The 18,061-nt window shown below is 42.7% G+C and overlaps 3 protein-coding genes across 3 annotated transcripts in view; 2 read left to right on the top strand and 1 right to left on the bottom strand.

Annotated features, from left to right (window-relative positions):
- Window positions 1-784: 784 nt before the first annotated feature.
- Window positions 785-2,936, top strand: S-Lap8 (Sperm-Leucylaminopeptidase 8). Its single transcript, XM_017169451.3, has 2 exons — window positions 785-1,106; window positions 1,251-2,936. The coding sequence occupies exons 1-2, from the start codon at window positions 1,005-1,007 to the stop codon at window positions 2,748-2,750; spliced, it is 1,602 nt and encodes a 533-aa protein (XP_017024940.1). The 5' UTR covers window positions 785-1,004; the 3' UTR covers window positions 2,751-2,936.
- A 3,997-nt stretch (window positions 2,937-6,933) lies between these two features.
- Window positions 6,934-9,589, bottom strand: knon (knotted onions). The gene is made up of 2 exons (XM_017168932.3): window positions 9,298-9,589; window positions 6,934-9,112 (listed from the first exon to the last, which is right to left on the bottom strand). Exons 1-2 carry the CDS (start codon window positions 9,453-9,455, stop codon window positions 7,036-7,038), a joined length of 2,235 nt encoding a protein of 744 aa, XP_017024421.1. The 5' UTR covers window positions 9,456-9,589; the 3' UTR covers window positions 6,934-7,035.
- Window positions 9,590-13,548: 3,959 nt separating this feature from the next.
- Window positions 13,549-18,061, top strand: part of Sema2a (Semaphorin 2a) — a 34,966-nt gene continuing 30,453 nt past the window's right edge. The window contains exon 1 of the mRNA XM_017169157.3: window positions 13,549-13,675. Within this exon, the coding sequence (XP_017024646.1) occupies window positions 13,585-13,675 (91 nt within the window). The 5' untranslated portion in view covers window positions 13,549-13,584. The remainder of the gene's footprint in view (window positions 13,676-18,061) is intronic.

Below are 18,061 nucleotides of genomic sequence, written 5' to 3' on the forward strand. Positions count from 1 at the left end.
TGTTTTTGGTTTTTAGACAGAATTTTTTCTTTCCAAAAAAAATTATTTCTTAGAATCAAATAATTTTAGCTACATTTTTAAAAGGAAATAACTGAAATTATAATCTAAAACATTGATTTAATTATTTTTTGGATATATATAAAAATATTATTTAATTACCCATGCGAGTTTTTTTCAGTGTATTTCTCTGTCTGTGACTGCGCACTGCGACTGTGTTTTTTATTTGGGCTCCATCAGCACGTTGGCTGGGCCGCTCGGCTCGGCGGAAATGCGTTCGACCACATCAATCACGCGACATTGACAAATGTGAATATTTTTGTTGAAAATTATATGCGGTGGGTGGTGGGTGGCAAGGACTGGCCGAATGGGCCGAGAGAAGGGCTTCTGCGCCAGAAGCAGGCCAAGTGGCTGTGCAAATTATTGGCTACAATAGTGCTTCAAATTGGGCAATTTATTGCTTTATTGCTTTTACGTGTTTCGTCTGCGGCTTGGTTGCAATTTTTATATACACACGGGTATTTTTTACTCTCCTCTCGGCCCGATTCGCTTTTTCATTAAGCCGCAGCCCGAAATGCACTTGTTGTTGCCGATAATTGCAAATTTAATCAGCGCATAAAGTTTCAAGTGTCGGTGGATAAATAAATTGCTTGATTGCAGCCAAAGTATCATCAATATTTCAATTTCATATTTTTCAACTAAAAATTTCAAGTATTTTGTTTTGCTCTTTTCTTTGATCCTAGTAAACTGGTTGGTCAACATTTTCCATATGTCAGTTGGTTTCGGAAGTCCAGTCAATTCAGTTTCTCGACTCCAGCTCAACGGAGCTTACACTGCGTTTCATTTTATAAGTAAGCCTACGAATTTTTTGTAACATTTTTTGTCAATATTCTAGTGTAAAGCTGCTGAAATAGTTTTTAATCGGCAGCAATAGATCGCATTCCGAAATTTCGTATTGTATAAAAAGTGAAAATTTTCTGCAAACATTATCCAAATTGAAACGCAAAATGCCTCGTTCTCTGGTGGCCTCATCTCTGCGCCGATCCATGATGGGATTGATGAGGAGACCACGGTCGACTATCTTCGCCAAAGGTCCACTAATCCAGCAGGTGAGATCCACAACCTTGTGGTAATGGACGACAACCAGTAGTTTTGTAAGGTTTCGGCTATTTTCTTTATATTTCAACTATATTTAGCTTATGCCTACTCGCAGTTTTTCCTTATATCCAAATATCCTTTCCTTGTTCCTTTAGGTGAGATACAAGTGCGAGGAAGGCTCCAGTCGCGCCATGCAGGGCGTCGTAATCGGCCTGTATGCCAAGGAAGGCGACAAGAACCCAAAGCTCTCGTCTGGCGGAGAGAAGTTCGACGATCGCACCAGCGGCAAGGTAATGGAGCTAATCAAGGAGTCGGGCCTCAGCGGGGAACTGGGAGTTGGGCGACTCTACCAGAATGTGGACAAGGAGTACTGCTGCGTGGCGGTGGTTGGCCTGGGCAAGGAAGGTGCCGGCTACAATGCCGAGGAGGTCATCGACGAGGGCATGGAAAATGTGCGAGTTTGCGCCGCTGTGGGGGCGAGAGCCTGCCAGTTGCAAGGCTGCACCGTCTGTCATGTGGACGGCATGGAGTATCCGGAGCAGGCGGCCGAGGGTGCTGCCTTGGCTGTGTGGCGCTACAACATGAATCAGCGCAAGTCGCACCGCATCGCCATACCGAAACTGGAGCTGTACGGATCGTCGGATCATGATGCGTGGACGCGAGGCCTGTTCAAGGCCGAGTCCCAGAATCTGGCCAGGCGGCTGTCCGATACGCCCGCCAACCAGATGACACCCTCGATCTTTGCCCAGGCCACCGTCGATGCCCTGTGCCCGTGCGGCGTGGCGGTGGAGGTACGGACCATGGACTGGATCGAGACCCAGAACCTGAACTCTTTTCTTATGGTGGCCAAGGGCTCGTGCGAGCCTCCGATCATTCTGGAGATAAGCTACTGCGGCACTTCGCCCGAAGAAAGGCCCATCCTGTTGCTCGGCAAGGGGCTGACCTTCAACAGCGGCGGCCTGTCCTTATTTCCGAGAAAGGGCATGGATGAGTACCGGGGAGCTGTTTCGGGTGCCGCAGTGTGTGTGGCTGCCATCAGGGCGGCGGCTGCTCTCTCGCTCCCCATCAACGTGTCCGCCATGCTGCCCCTCTGCGAGAATATGCCATCGGGAATGGCGGCCAAGCCGGGCGATGTGGTAACCCTGCTCAACGGCAAGACCTTACGCATCAAGGACACTTCCCACACCGGAACTATCCTCCTCGCAGATCCGCTGCTCTATTCCCAGACTGTGTTCAAGCCCAAGCTGGTGGTAGAAGTGGGAGCTATGGCCAGCGGCGTGCGTAAGGGATTAGGTGCCTCGGCGACGGGTTTGTGGACCAACAACTCATTCCTCTGGAAGAACTTCCAGAAGGCCGGCGCCGTCACCGGAGATCGACTATGGCGCATGCCCCTCTGGAAGTACTTTAGCAAACTAGTCTCCCCGACCAAGTCCTACGATATGTGCAACAAGGGCGAGGGTCATGCATCCTCCTGCCTGGCCGCCGCCATGCTCTTCGAGCTGGTGCCCTGCTCCGACTGGGTGCACCTCGATATCCACGGCACCGGAATGCTGGCCATGCACGGTGTGCCGCCTTATTTACTCAAGAATCATATGAGCGGACGGCCCACGCGCTCCATCATTCAGTTCCTTTTCCAGATGGCCTGCAAATCGTGATTCTTCATACGAGTATTGACGAGGGATCCGTGTTCCTTAAAGAAATAACTTAATGTCGTTTGTGCTGTCCCCCATTATTATCCTTAATGACGTCCTGTCTGCAAAAAGACAAGAGTGTTGTATGTGTATTAACCTCCAGTGGTCAGTATAAGAAAAAATGTCGAATAAAATTGTGGAAAGTGAAAAGGGTTGCTTATTTAATATTGTATAGTGATCGGTTTTTAAACAATTTATTCAAATATGTTTAAAATTCTCATGTATTTTCTTTACATGAACCCAGATCCTTGGTGACCTAGCTTTAAGACCCAGTTTATAGGCCTCCATTAGCCTGGACTAAGTGCTGGCCGGCAGGTCTCGTTTTCATATGCCTAATTAGTGCTAAGAAAAGAAAGCATATTCGGGTATTTCGGTACAGGACCTAATTGCTCCAAGGAAACACTGGATGTGTACGTGCTGGAAAGAGATGTAAGGCCCCGGCGCACATTCTTTATTAATGCGCACATGTTTTGCATAGGTAATGGCATGCACAGGGACAAGTTTTTGGGCCGCTTCCGAGACCAATATGTAGGTGCGTGACGAAGGTTTTTTCCGCACATCATGGTAGGTTAATATATATTCTCTGGAAAATTCAAAATGCCAAGGCTTTTGCATAATTTTAAATGGATCTGTAGGTAAAGTTAAACTAACTTCCAGTGGGGTAACTTCTTCAAACGGATTACTAATTTAAAATTAAGCATTTATTTATATTGTTAAGGATTTTAAACCAAGTGTAAATTCAACTATTAACTTTTAAAATAGAAGTTCCATTATAAGATCTCTTTCGAATAAATGGCTCTTTCAATTACACAAAGTACAGGCAGATATGGAAAGCTTTGGTTTTTTAATGAATTTTTCCAGCATGTTCTCATTTTAGGTCCTCGCCGAGTTGATTTAATTTTTCCTTTTGCTGCCTTCTTCTTTTACTTTTTTTTTATTTGCTGATTCGTGAGCGCTTTTATCGCAGTCTCGGTTTCGCTTTCGGTATCTTGTTTGTTGCTTAATTGGAAGGAAATTAAAAAATAAACAAGCAGCGCCAAAAGCAAATACTACACGTTGGCGATTACCTGGACAGCGCGGCGAAACAACCACCATCCCTGGACATCACGTCTCTCCCCCATCCGCGAAATGAGCCCACCGGCTGTTTGGAATTTAATTTTCATTTTACCCCCCCCTCAACTTTGCGTTAATTTTATCTTGAAAATAGATTTCCAGGTTGTTTGTTATTTTAGGACCTGCTTGCGTAGAGAATTTCGCGCACCGACAAACTTTACAGCATCTCAACGACTGGCCCCAGTATTTGCCTTGAATTAATTAAAACCCATCGATGCCGAGAGAATGCTCGCCAATTGGCAGCTAGCGTAGGTACAAGAAGTACCATCAGCAATTGGCTAATTGAGGCGAATACGAACGAGTATATTGTTCTAAATAGACACACACATGGGGAAAGGGAGCCAACCAGGCAGCCAGCCAGGCCACAAATTGAAATTCAGGGCAACAGTTGAGCCAAGCAAACAGAATTTGCCCATTGATGAGACGCTGCCTGGTCGGGAGCGCAAGTTTTGGCTTGCCGCTGGCCATGGAAAGTGTCTCCTAGCTCGGCGATGCGTGTCCCAAACTGGGTTTGCCTTTGGCTTCGGGTTGCCGGAACAGGGTGGCCCGAGGATGCAGAGAGAGAAAAAACAATAGATTTTTTTATAATTATTAAAATATCAAAAAGTACTACAAAGGCATAGAAATATGTAGTAGTAATCATAATCAAAATCCTAACAAAAGATTAAGATAAATACTTTAAACTTATATCCCCAACTTTAAAACCCATAGATTTTTCTTTCCGTACTCTGGCATAACTAATAAGACACTTATTATGCGATGGCGGTCTGGTAACGTTAGACCAAGTTTAACGATATCACGTACATACGTTAACTAACGCTAACTACGTCGTTAAGTGGGGGTACGAGTGCCGGTGCGTCTATATATACAAATATATATGTGTGTGTGTGTGAAGGGACACGCGCCAGGACAAGGATACTAGCAAGGATGTGGATACGGGCACGGACATGGGAAGCCGGAGTAACGAGCCAGAGTCGCCGCCGCCCGGAGTTGGTGGCATTCACTAATCAAGCCGGGCTATAGGTTTCCTGCTGTGCGCGAGCAGAAAATTTACATTTTCAATGTCCTGGGTCGTCGCGTGGGCACTCAGGTGAGCTCCAGGTCCTTTATGGAACCGTAGCCAGGAGCTAGGGCTACGACTGGTCGTGTTGTTGGTGTAATAATCAGGATCACGTCGCCAAACATGCGGCTTAGTTAAATGCCGCTAATTAGGCCCTTTTGTGCGCATTCCTGGCCGGGCTATTAAAAACTGAGCTAGCCATAAAGGCCGACCGTTAATCAGCTGCACATACCAAAATACCAGAAACGACTTTTAGTGAGGAGGAAGGCACAGGAGGCAATAAAAACACTCGTAATGCGCGGCAAGGAAAAGTTATTCACTCCCACCACCACCACCTCCCATCATCATCATCGTCATGCGAAGAAGAATCGCTGTTGTGTGCTCGCTGGATTTTTTAATTATGCTTGGGTCAGTGCCAGTTGAACTTGGTAGCTGCTTGCCAAAAAGAATCTATTCCGATTGAAAATTGCCAGAGACAGAAAACAATAAACATAAGCGCAATATTTTATATTTCCGCAACAAGAAACAGCGGGAAATTGTCAACGAGCACATGAAACTAGTCAAGGAAAGTTCTGTAGTTCTGGCTGGCTGAGGGGAAATGTGTCCAAACGCTGCCAAATGGCCAATTCCATTGAACTTGGCTTGGGCTTTCGCCTTGCCTTCGTTTAGGGTCTCGGCTTTAAGCCATATTTTGCCCAGCCGGCACGGCACTTTGTAGCTCATGAATAATCCTTTTCAGCTTAATCGACTAACCCCACCGAGGGAGGGGTTAAAATCAGTTTGAAAATCCAAATAAATATGCAAATTCCGCCAGAGCTGGGGTGGGGCAGGAGTCCAGAAAAGGTGTCCCAAAAGGTACATTAGACCCCGGCAGGCAGGCACTCCACCTGTAAAATGTTTTTGTCACCTACGTAATCGATTAAGCGATAAGGTGGATACAATGAGGGCTCACAAAGAGCGCCAGACAAAGCGCTTTCAAATTGAATTTATATGGCTTGTTTAACGCCGCTCAAGTTTACAAATATATATATATGTATATATATATATATTTAAATAAACGCGTATATATGCCGATGAAAACACATAAATTAAAGCCGGATTTTGGTGGACTGTTTACATTGTCAGCCAAAGAGCAGACCTCGCCATTGTTGTGCGCGAACAAAAGGAATGTGTTTCAGCTTAAAGCTTATAACAAACTATCAAACTGGAATTAAGCACGCACCAACACACGCAACACAGCATATACACGCACACACGCACACTCACAGGACTAGCTAATTATGCAAATGTGTTTGATTGCGAAAACGGTGCGCCAAAAAGTAGGCAACACTTTTAGAATCGCTGCTTTGAATGCCAAACAAAAAAGGAAGTCCTAGAAAGTGGTATCAATGTCCTGACTAGTTGAATATCCTGTATGCTCAGTTAATATTCGACTTGGACACACATTTTTATAAGGATTTACTCTTAAAGAGCGAATGTGTAGGCTACTTTTAGATATGTCTTTAAGTGATTTCAGATATCCAAAGAAGTTTTGTTCCATCTTTCGTTTTTCAATGCTAAGCTAATCATTGCATATTTTTGGGCATGTTTATAAGTAATATCGTTTTCTTTGCTTAACAAAAGGCATCGTAAACCAATCCAAAATCATATTAAATAATACCTCACATTCACATTACCAATTCTACACATCATACCCTTTTATACCGTCCAAGTAGCGGGTGGAAAAACAACGAAATTTGCATAATTATGCAATCTACGAAGCCACACACACACACCCACACATGCCAGCAGCTCATTTTGTTGGCTAATTCCAAATAGAAAACTTTTCAGCAGGAGCAACAGCAGGAGCAAACCGAAGCTGGTGGAAAAGAAAAATTTATTGCCCGCCGCCAACTTTTGGTCAGCAAAGCTGGCCGGGATAAATTTGCATAAAAACAAACGTAATGTTACGAAATGAAAGCGAAACTTTGAACGTTCGGAAAATGCAACTAAAAATTTAATACGAACAACATAGAACAAACTGTGGTACAAAAACGTTGGAAAAATACATACTATATGTATATAACGAGAGAGATGTTAGGCTTTCTTCTTCAGATCCTTGAGAACCCGGGCAATTTCATCCTTTAAGGCAACAGCATGATTGGCCAGATTTTTGGCCACAGCAGCATGCTTCTCGGCCATTGCCAAATCCTGGCTACTGACTTCACCCGGTGCCTCGCGTGATCTCTTGGCCAACTTGTTGGCAGCGTTGACAGCCTTCGAGGCCTCGGCCAGACCACTGAGAGCCTGTTTCTGGGCGGAGATATAGGCCTGTTCCAGGACTTCAATGCGCACCTCCTTATTTTTCTTCAAATCACTTAGAATGTTGGAGGCATCCGATAGCAGAGAAGCAGCACCCTGAGCCATGCTATGCACATCTTTAGCCAACTCCTCGGACGACTTTTTGGTTTTTTCCGGAACTTGGGTCTTTGGTTTGGCCGATATTTCGCGCTTGGGATAAATGGTAATGGGTTTGACATCTGCAGGCTTGACGGCTTCCTCGATGCGAGCTGCCTCCTTAGCCTCGGCTTCCTTGGCTTCCTTTTTTTCGGCCAGCAATTGTACAATCTGATTGGGATCCTTATAAACAGGACCCACTTCGACAGCACCGCTTATAGTGGCCTTTTCATCACCCATTGGATCCTTGAATTTAGCAACCTGCCCCATTATCAATTTCTGGTACATGCCCTCAATCTTCTCGGTCAGCGAGGCACTTTCCTTGGGCTTGTCTCCGGGTTTTGTTGGCTGTTTTTTCTTATCCTTTTTGTGGTCATCCTCGCTGCATTTCGATGGGGAAATGTAGTCCTGTTCAGTCTGTTTGGGTTCGACTTCTTTGGGCTTACAAGGATCTGGCTCAGACTTGCACTCTGGTTCTTCTTCCTTACAAGGATCTGGTTGATCCTGGCAGATGTCTGGCTCGTTGGACTCACAAGGATCTGGCTGAGCTTCGCAGACGGGTTCTTCCTTGGGCTTCCAAGGATCCTGCAGAGTCTCGCAGATGGGTTCTTCTTTAGATTCACAAAGATCTGACTGAGCCTCGCAAACTGGTTCTTCCTCCTTGGGTTTACAAGGATCAGGGACCTCCTGGCTAATTCCATCCCTCTCTCTTTGCTCCTCCTTTTGACGGCGACGTTCCAGATCTCTGGTCTTTTGACGAATCCTCTCTTCCTCTGACTCGCAAGGTTCTGCCTCGATGGTTAGGTCAGCGTGGCGAGCTTTAACCTCCGGATTCCGTGCCTCCTCTTCGGAACGAATAATTGTCTGATTGCAGATATTGGGCTTGGAATCCCGCTCCGAAAAGCTATCGAGCATTTTTTGATCCGAGGGATCTGAAGAAGTTGAGTCTGTATCTGAGGTTTTGCCTGCAGCTTCTTTACGGGCTGCCTTGGCGGCCTCGGCTTTCTTCTGAACATCCTTGGCCATAGCAGACATTTTCTCTTTCAAAGTGTAAAGCAAAACAGTGGCTTTTTCTAATAAATCTTTGGCCAATTTAGTGGCTTTTTCGGCGATCTCAGAGCCTTTGGCCTCTACAATTTCCTTGGTATCGTCAGGTGGTTTTTCCGGAGCTGCCACAGCTGCCGGTTTCTCTGGAGCTGCCACAGCTGCTGGTTTCTCTGGAGCTGACTCAGCTTCCGGCGGTGATGCCTTCTTTGGTGGCTCAGGTGGCTCATGCTCTTCTTCGTGGAGAGCAGCAGCTGCTTCGGGATCCGAGGGACCTGGCATCTGCTCCTCCGGTGTGTGGGGCCAAAATGTGGGTTTGTTTATAAAATCGGGCGCCAGGTGTGGGGAAGCATAGCAGAACTCCTCCATTGTCATCTCCTCGTAGGGTTTGAGGGACTTGAGAAATTCTAGCTGCTCGGTAAGCTTCTCTATTCTTTTATTCGATGCATCCTTAAAGTCCCTAATCTCCTTTTGAACCTCCTTCGATTCCTTGTCTACCAATTGGAAATAACGCTTGTGATCCACAAGCGTATGTCGATTTTCAAATAGGGAATGTAGTTTGTCATACTTGGACTCGTACGTTTTAACCCAGCTCACGAATTCTGGGCGCACATTCTGGCGATAGTATTCCCAATCGATGGCCGGCAAGGATTCAGGATACTTGCGAACGCGTCTAGATGGAGGAAGAAGGTTAATATTAGCTTTAAGGGAATGTATTCAGGGTTGAAAGCCCTCAGATAGTATATAATAGTATATAAACGTACTCTTAAATCAATTAAATTTTATATTAACTATCTTTAAGTTTCTCTCAATACTAATATCCTTTTTATACACTTTTTATAGCCTCTCAACACTTACTCCTTGTACTCCTCGTGCTTCTTGGCAAATATTTTAAACTGCTTTAGCTGATTCGGGGGCACCTGCTTCATCAAATCCGCCATTTGGACCGCTTGGCAGCCCTGCTTTTGGCTGAAGCCGGCGCCACCCTTGATGCAGTTCACCAGCTTCTCCCACATCCTGGGTTTTTCTTAGCCTGTATTATCTTACGCCTGAATATATGTGGTGTGTTTACATTGGAATCAAGTCTATTCTATTACTGAAGCGTACATCTATGATTTTGTGGAGGTGTAGATGAAGGCAACCAAGCAGCCAACTGAGTGCCATTAAAAGTGAAAATTCCAAAAAAGCCATAAAAAAAAGGGGGGAAAGCAGCAGCAGCATTTCAATTTATAGCCAGAAATTGCATATTCATGCAGTTTCAATTAAATCAGAGTCAGACGCAGCGACAGCTAGGCAACTCCTTGCGTTTGACTAACTGACAATAAAATCGAAAATTAATTCCAAGGCAGCAGCAGCAGCACAGACTGTGCTCAAGGAAAGTTAAATGTAATAGCAGGGATCGGGGTTGGGGTTGGGGTTAGTCTTGGGGTTGGGAACGAAGGGGAAATGTAAAATCACACCCTTAGCAGTGTGTCGAGGTCGGAAAATGCTCCAAAGTGACAAACGCAATTTATAACGCAACGAAAATGGGCTAATGTCAATTCTCCAGGTAATTGTCGGCCGCTCTCTCTCTCTTGCACCCACTCTCTCTTAATTGAGAGTTTGGCAGGACCAACCCTTGCCAAAATCCCTGGTTGAGGTCCTAGAAACGAAACGGCATTGGAACGAAGCTAGCGCCTGCGCTCCTTCTTTTCTCAGCTGTCAGTTTGACAGTTCTCGACATCCCGCTTCGCCCGCCCGTAGGTCCTTTTTCGAACAGCTGCCCTGACTTGGCTCTCTCCTGCAGGACGAAACGAAATGGCAACGGAACGATGTGAGAGAGAGAGCGAGAGTTTGTCTGCTCCGTTTTGTCAGCAAATTTTGAGCGTCTGTGAATTTTTCGTGGTTTTTTGTTATTATCCTTATTAAAAACATTAAAAACTCGATTGCAATTTGTTATTTAACCATCTTAGTAGTGAACAATGGTTGTGATTGTGTTGAAATCCTTTGAGAAACGCCAATAATCAGGCAAATAACATCCGTGTTCCTTTTTCGCGTGTTTGTGTGTACCATACAAGAGTGTGTTTACATTTTTTCAATTCCTCCCAACAATATAAAAAACTAAACAATCAAATTCATGGTTTAACAAACATTATTCCGAGCTCAAAGCAATTATTTTATTAGGTAAGTAAATACGTGTGTTCAAGGTGTGAATGTTTATCTAGTTTATTTATCCTAAAAGGCATTGCAGATTGTACCTGTGTGTGTGCTCGTTTAAGTGTGTATATGTATACAAACACATGTATGTAAAGACGTGAGGAGAAAGGACATACCTGTGCAAGGATTTGCGCTGCCTAGTAGGAATAAGATGAATATGAGAAGGGCAAACATTAACAAAAAATATAAAAATAAAAAATAAAGGAAGCTAACTTCAGCACGCCTATTTTTTATTCCCTGACTAATGCGATACCTGTTAAAAAAAAACCACAAATATATGCCATATTTGGGGCCTTTTTGCTTGTTTGTGAACAGATAACTTAGCATTTTTTGAATATATTGTTGTCAAGGCTTAATACAGTATTGGATCATGAATTTACCTAAGAATTCAGGCATGAATACAGGCTAGAAATGAACTATGAATGAATTTATCTATGAGGCTTGATTTAGGCCATGAGTTCAGTCATGAATTACCTATGAATTCAGGCACTTTAACCCCTCAAAGCTCCCCAAGTCCCACCCAATTTTAAGCCATGGAAAATCACTATAAAAATGTAATTACAGAAAACAAATGAAAAGCCACCTAATAGCCATGGTAACATTCTCGCTTAACCCAATTTCAGGCTCAAATTTATTTCAAAAACTTAATGAAACTCATCAAAATTCTGTTAGACCGAAATGAAATTCTGCAAATGAACTAATTGACTCGAATGATACTTTACAACTCAGCTGGGCCGCCAGATCCCGGACAATTCTCAACCCAAAAGCCAACCAAGGAAAATAGAGTTTTGCGGCAAGCGGCGGGATAATGTGGAAAAATAAATTTCCAAGGCTCGCGTACTCTCTCTCTAGCCGACTGATGGCTTAGAATTTTAATGTAATTTATTTTTGGTAGCAAAGGATGGAGGAGGGTGAAGCCAGAAACCAAACGCCGGCCGCCAGGAAACAAATAAAGTATGGACCAACATAAAAATTTATATGCATCGTAATGGCAAAATATATATATACTATGTATATGTATATATCCGTAGGCCATGTCGGTGCTTTGTTAAGCCCTTCCTTTGCCCCTTTGGGTGGGGCTAAACTTTTAAAGTGTGCAATTTAAATGAAAATTTCCAGAGCCGAGGCCCGCATTTTCGCCGTAGAGCGTGTCAAGCCACGCAGCCTGACTAGCAAGTAGTTACCCGAGCACACACACACACACACACCACACCCAAACTACTTATTTATGGAGGATGGTGGGTAGTATGTAGGTGCTGCTGGCTCTGCCCCCTTTCTCCCCAGTGCCAAGTGATTTTATGCTAATATTATGGGTCATTGGGATTTGCGCAGAGCAAAGTGCTTGTTAAACATTTCATTAGACTTAGTGTAAATACCCGCGGTTAACAGGACCTCGTAAAACCTTGCCAATCCGCCTAGGCCCCTCACCTCTAAAAATTCCAACCCCCTCTTGGGGCACATACAGGAGTATGTGTGTTTGTGTGTGCGGTCGGTTGTGGCCCCAAAAGTTTCCTTTTGAAATTGAAAGTGTTGATGGGAGCCGCTGAGCCATGTCTTGGGTCATATGCTGGCATATGGTGCCTCTTACGGTCCGTTTCGCGGTTATAAGACATAAGGAAAATTTCAGAATCTTAAGGGAAATGTTGAGGAAACTCGAGAGACTCTAGGGAAATATAATAAATAATACTATGCCATGTCTAGGGAAGTTCTTAAGAAATTATCAAGGATTTAATGGTTTATCCCTGCTGCCAAGGAAGGTCTTGAAATATTTAAACTGATTTTAAACTTATGCCCGACACTGTACACTTAACCCTAGCCTGTCCGCGAGCTTTTCTGTATGCGTAATTATTCAGCAGCTGCTGTCAGTCTAAAATAAAAGTGAAGTTTTGCCGAAAAATGGAAAACATTTTAGAAGGCTACAAGCACAGGCAATATAAGCCAAAATGAAAAGGTTCTCTCTCTTGCAGAAGCCAACCAAAAATGACTTTCGTTTTAATGCCAAAATCATGTCAGCCCCAGATGTGACCACATTACATATTGCACTACTTAGAATATATTGTATATATATGTGCTATATATATATATACAAGGCTCTCGTTATTGGATTCGTGTCCACATGCGGGTGACAGAATGAGTTTTTGATCAAGTGCGGACGTCACTCAAAATTTCTGCAATTAGTTATTGATGAATCCGTGAATCTCGGGGCAAGAGCAGCACCAGAGTGCTGAATGAAATATGGGCATTGTCACACTTTAAAGCGTTAAATGTTCCTTTTCTGTTGACGCCACCTCCGCTGGCAATAATTGGAAAAAATTTCCATTTGTCCTCTTTGCCCTTGCCTTGGTACCGGGCTCCCAGTTGTCAGGGCCAAACTGGACCAAGGATGCTCAGGACCGGAGCCGGCGGACAAACGAGGCCGTAGGCGCATTTGCCATCTGTCACTCTGGCACTCGTAATGAATGTGTTTGACGTGTGGCTCCGGGCACGCCCCCCCCCCCCCCCATTCGGAGGTCGAGGTCTTCAGCAGTGGCTTCTCCCTGGAACCATGGATCCATCGCTCCATCGTTGCGTCCTCCATCGTCATCGCCATTGCCATTTGCCCTTGCCACACCGCATGACGTTGCATACTTGGCGGCCAGTAAATAATGTGCGTTGGGAACTGACGCCCCTTCGATGGCTGAAATCTTAACGATTTTGCTGGCAAATTACGCCGTCGAAAGATATATCTATATAGATAGCCATATGGATTACAATTCTACAGACTTTATAAAGAACTTCTACCTATGTTAGTGAGATAAAGTATTTTACTCATTTTTATGCAATATTTCCCTGCTTAAGCTCAAAGTCTCCTTAATAATTCATTATTATTTTTCTTGCTAACCATTTCAGATCCAATTTGAAGCTCAAATCCTCTGCTAACTGACTGCCAAAAAAAAAAGTGTGCTCACCATGAGCAGTCGAGCACAATGGCTGCTGCTTGGCAGTTGCCTCGTGTTACTATTCTCAGAAATACAGGCAGTCACCGAGGAACTTTCACCAGGTAAGTGAGGAAAAAGAGTATTCCCTAGTCTATACTTACCTGTCATTGGTTAGCTGATTGAACCTGGACTTACCGTCTAGGCACTGGCTGAACATTCTCTTGCATTATGCAAAAAGAAATTGCAGCACGAATGTTGCATGCAGATGCACAGTAGGTCAGAACAACAGGGGCTTCGATACATAAACATACACAGACAGAATGGTTTTAATTTCTTATAAAATTATTAATACTTTTAAGAACCCAAAAAGATGTAAGAAGGCATTAAAATATTGCCTATAGACCTTGGAAATAATTTCTAGAAATTACTTTGATGGGAATATGAATGAATACACCTGATTCTACAACCTTTGCTATCAGTGTACTTCTTCAGTCATTCCTGTGTGCCGATCTATAATGCAAATTTATGCGCTCCTCAACTTGGGCAACTCAATCAGCGAACTAGTTGCTGGGATTATAAATAAACAATGGACAACAAGTCAGGGGGTATGAAGTAGAGCTGCTAGAAGTACGGTTAGCACTGGCAGCACGAACATCAATTTTAATTATGCAAATGTCCAAAGGAAGCGGCTCCCGGACTTTGACTTTGGCTTTGGCTTCTACTCCGACTTTAACTCAACCCAAATCAGGGACAGGGACATCCAATCCAATTGGCTTAGAGCTCATTATAACTGCATTAGCATTAGGCAAAAGTGTCAGTTGTTGTTCGTTGGCCAGCAAACTCCATTATGAGTGGAAGGACTCAGGACTTTTACCAAAAAAAAAAAATCTATATATATTTTACCTAGAAAATACGCAACGAACGGCAGAGAGAAATTTTCAATTTCCCAGTGGCCCAATGGAAATCCTCCTGCAAATGATGATGAATGTGCCCTGGCTGTGACCCAAATAAATTTGTCAATTTATCATTTGCCTAAAATAAGATGACATTGGTCTCTGGCTCTGTCATTGGATTTATGCCCTCCTCCGCCCCCCCCTTCGTCCTGCCAGCTGGAGCAACAATTGTGCGGCTCCAGAAGCCGGAGATGATGAAGGCTTTCAAATATTTGAAAATTTCCCTGCTCACAGGGCTTCTTCTTCGTGGTCTTCTTCTTGTTGTGTATCAACAATAATAATAACAGCCAGCTTGAAGCTGGGTTGCCTGGGCGAGTGTATGTGAGTTGGGATAAGTGTCGGCTTATGCTTCTTGTTAAACAATAATAATTGCAAATCAAGTTAGGATCCTTGCCTTTGCCTGGCACTTGATATTTTGTGGTTTTTGGTTTTGATTTGAATGAAGCCAACTTGTGCTAACCCCAAAGCTAATCGAATCACAGACACACATGCACACACGCATCGCACTCGACTGGGAACTTTTGCATTTTGTTTGGCATATTCGAAAAGGACTCTTTTTGTCTGTGTCTGAGGAAAGGAACTTCGGCTAACAAGCTGACAACTTCAAGTCCTCCACCTTTTGTCTTCAGCATCTCTCACATCCATCTGAAACACACACACACACTCCACTCGTAATTGAACAATGAAACTTGCGTTAAAAGTTTCACTCGCCTGCTGGAGGGAAACGATGTAAAGCCTCAGCAGAAGCAGCATTTCTTAAGCTTCATCTTGGAAGTTTTGCGGTTATCTATCAAATTAGTAAATAACTCACTTGACTGCATTAATATTACTTTGCCCCAGCATTTGTGGAATTTTTCACTTCTTATTAATGATCTATTACAAAGCGAACCGCAACGAGAAAATACTTAAGATGATTTGCCTGCAAAAACAAAAAAATAAATGAATATAAAAAAAGAGGGATGCACACAGCTCACAGCAACACCAAAGACAACAGATGAAAATTAATGACTTGAAGAGAACAAGTTGAGGGTTGTGCACTGCCCAAAAATTGCTTATTAAATCATTAATGATTAAGGCTGTATTTTTTGAGGGTTTAAGGGATGCTTCAAAGTCAGCTAAATAATCTGGAATTCAATCATTTTCAAGGCTACAGTTTCTTATAAAAGTAATTTTCTTATTTGCCTTATAATTCCCAATTTCACATTTCAGTTATAGATTTTGTTGTATTAAAATAATTAAAATTAAAATAAGGAATAAATAACAGAGGAAAATATGTCATAATTTCAATGCTTAACTTATATAAGCCAGGGCAATCTATAAGTTAAATTTCTACCTAGCCTTATAATTCCCAAGTGCAAATTTCGGTAATAAAAGTGCTTCCATTAAAATTATCTACTTTTTAGTTATTTAAATTGAAATAAGGCAAAAATAAGCATGATTAAACCTAAATAAGATTTAAATTATTAATTTTTCCGGTCTTCTCATATATACCTTATATAATTTCTTCACTTACCTTATAATTCTCAAGTGCTAATTTTGGTAAAATTCAAATTCAGTATTCAAATCAAAAAAAATTCCTACCCCCACATTTTTTTCTCCGTGTGATTGAAAAAAAACAAAGACCAGGCCAGTGACTTTTGTTTCAGTGGACAATGCAGCCAGCACTCGAACCTCTTCCAATTGGGAAAAAGGGAAGGGTACGCATTCCCCAACCTCCCCGGCACCCTTATATTATTATTAATGAGCGGGGCAAAAAAGGTGAACGCGCACCTTTTTGCTGCGATGGGAAATTATAAAAGTCGGGGGATAATGGAAAATGTTTTCGGGATGATGGGGGGATGTTCGAGTGGAACGGTCATAGCAGACAGCTTATTATCATGGTGGCAATAATAAAAGAGAATTATTAATATGACAAAAGACAAATGACTGAAATCGAGTTTGAAATGACTCTGGAATGGTTGGGCCAAGGGGAACGAATGCCTTTGGCTGGGGCCTTTATTTTGGAGGACACACAAATGCCAAAAGGGGGGGGTAAGGATACCGACACAGACAGTCACACACACACACATTCACACTCACATTTGGACAGGCCGCAAAAGACAAACGAATGGGCCACGGCCTTTGTGACTCTTCCTTGGCTGCCTTTGCAAAATTGAAAATGTGGTCGACTCCTCCCACAAGGATGTTGTATAAGGGATATATAACCCTCTGGAGCTGACAAAAGGTCAAAAATACATTATGTGCTAATGCAAAGTCCATGTTAATAAATGTTGATTGAAATAATGATGATTAATATTTAGCATTTTGACATTTTGGCTTGCGGCTTCCGGGTTGTCTCGCAATTCTCGCACAGAAAAAAGCAGCACTTGGCCAACAATAGTTCGTTGGGGGCTATTATCATTTATTTTGTGTTTGTTGCCCTAGCAAATTGAAAAAATCCTTTTGTTTGCCACTTGCCGCTGCTCAAGTTGATTTATTGTGTGCACAATTATTCCCGGGAGGCAAGTCTTCTCTATACACTTCCCTCCTTTATTTTGGCGACAACAATTTATAGCTGCAAATTCCTTGGCAGCAGGCGATTGGAGGGGGGAGGACCTGACATCCTTGTGCCGCTCACATGGTCGACATTTTTTTGCAATTTCATGTTTTATTTAGTGCATTTTTCGTTGCCCCGCATCTCATGGTTTTGGTTACACCTTTACCTTTACCCCCTCTATCTGAGCCAATAGTTCCCGGGCTATCCTCTGGGTTCTCTTTTTTTGTGCACGCTGCATTGGCATTTTTCGATTATTGGTTTTCTTTCATTTGATTGCACATTTACACATTTTTGGTATTTGCTTTTTATTTGCCGTCGGTCCAGCTTCTCACACATTTTGCACTCAGGTTTGCTTGCACCACAAAATTTCGAACGTGTTGATACCGTGTTGCCTGAGGGGTATATGCCCAAAAGTAGGCAATGCTGAATTTATAGTCAACTTTTGGGCAGCTGAAAATTAGATTTTAAAGTGTTAACTATATTAATCTGTAGCAATTTGAGGCCTGACATAAAATTTAATGAAATTAAATTAAATTTATGAATTCCATTTATAAAATCTTAATGTCTCTTAGCCTAATATCCTTTTTAGCTCTACCTGAGCCATTTTAATTGAAGATTTTAATTCACTTTGGATTTTAATTAATTAAATCTTCATCTTTGTGCAGCCTAATCTCATATTTAATTAAATTTAATAGCAAAAGTGTGATTTATGAAGCTGATTTATCAAATCTCAATGCGACTTAACTTGTATATTTAATGTTTTAGTTTTTGCAGATAATCAATTAATCTCATTCATTACCCAAACTCCAAACTGCCAATTCCAACTTATTGATAAATCTTCAAAATTTTGCATCTATAAATTCCCGCAAGAGGTATCTCAGTTTTGATTCACCTGAAACTTTCTTGGCTTGTTTATCTTTTGCTTCGTTTTAACTTTTCTTGGCATTCTTGCCGTTTTGTACCTGTGATTTTATTTGTTGTACTCCATTTTGTTTTTGGCTCACCTTTTTCCCTTCTAT

This window comes from Drosophila kikkawai, chromosome 2R (genome assembly GCF_030179895.1).
Source record: "Drosophila kikkawai strain 14028-0561.14 chromosome 2R, DkikHiC1v2, whole genome shotgun sequence".
In the NCBI taxonomy this organism is placed as follows: Eukaryota; Metazoa; Arthropoda; class Insecta; order Diptera; family Drosophilidae; genus Drosophila; species Drosophila kikkawai.

What these genes read in the sequence shown, in the direction of transcription:
- S-Lap8 (XM_017169451.3), top strand. Translation starts at nt 1,005, where the DNA reads ATGCCTCGTTCTCTGGTGGCCTCATCTCTGCGCCGATCCATGATGGGA. An exon ending in AAGGTCCACTAATCCAGCAG is followed by an intron (nt 1,107 to 1,250) that starts GTGAGATCCACA and finishes TTGTTCCTTTAG; the next exon opens with GTGAGATACAAGTGCGAGGA.
- knon (XM_017168932.3), bottom strand. Translation starts at nt 9,455, where the DNA reads ATGTGGGAGAAGCTGGTGAACTGCATCAAGGGTGGCGCCGGCTTCAGC. An exon ending in AAGCACGAGGAGTACAAGGA is followed by an intron (nt 9,113 to 9,297) that starts GTAAGTGTTGAG and finishes TCCTCCATCTAG; the next exon opens with ACGCGTTCGCAAGTATCCTG.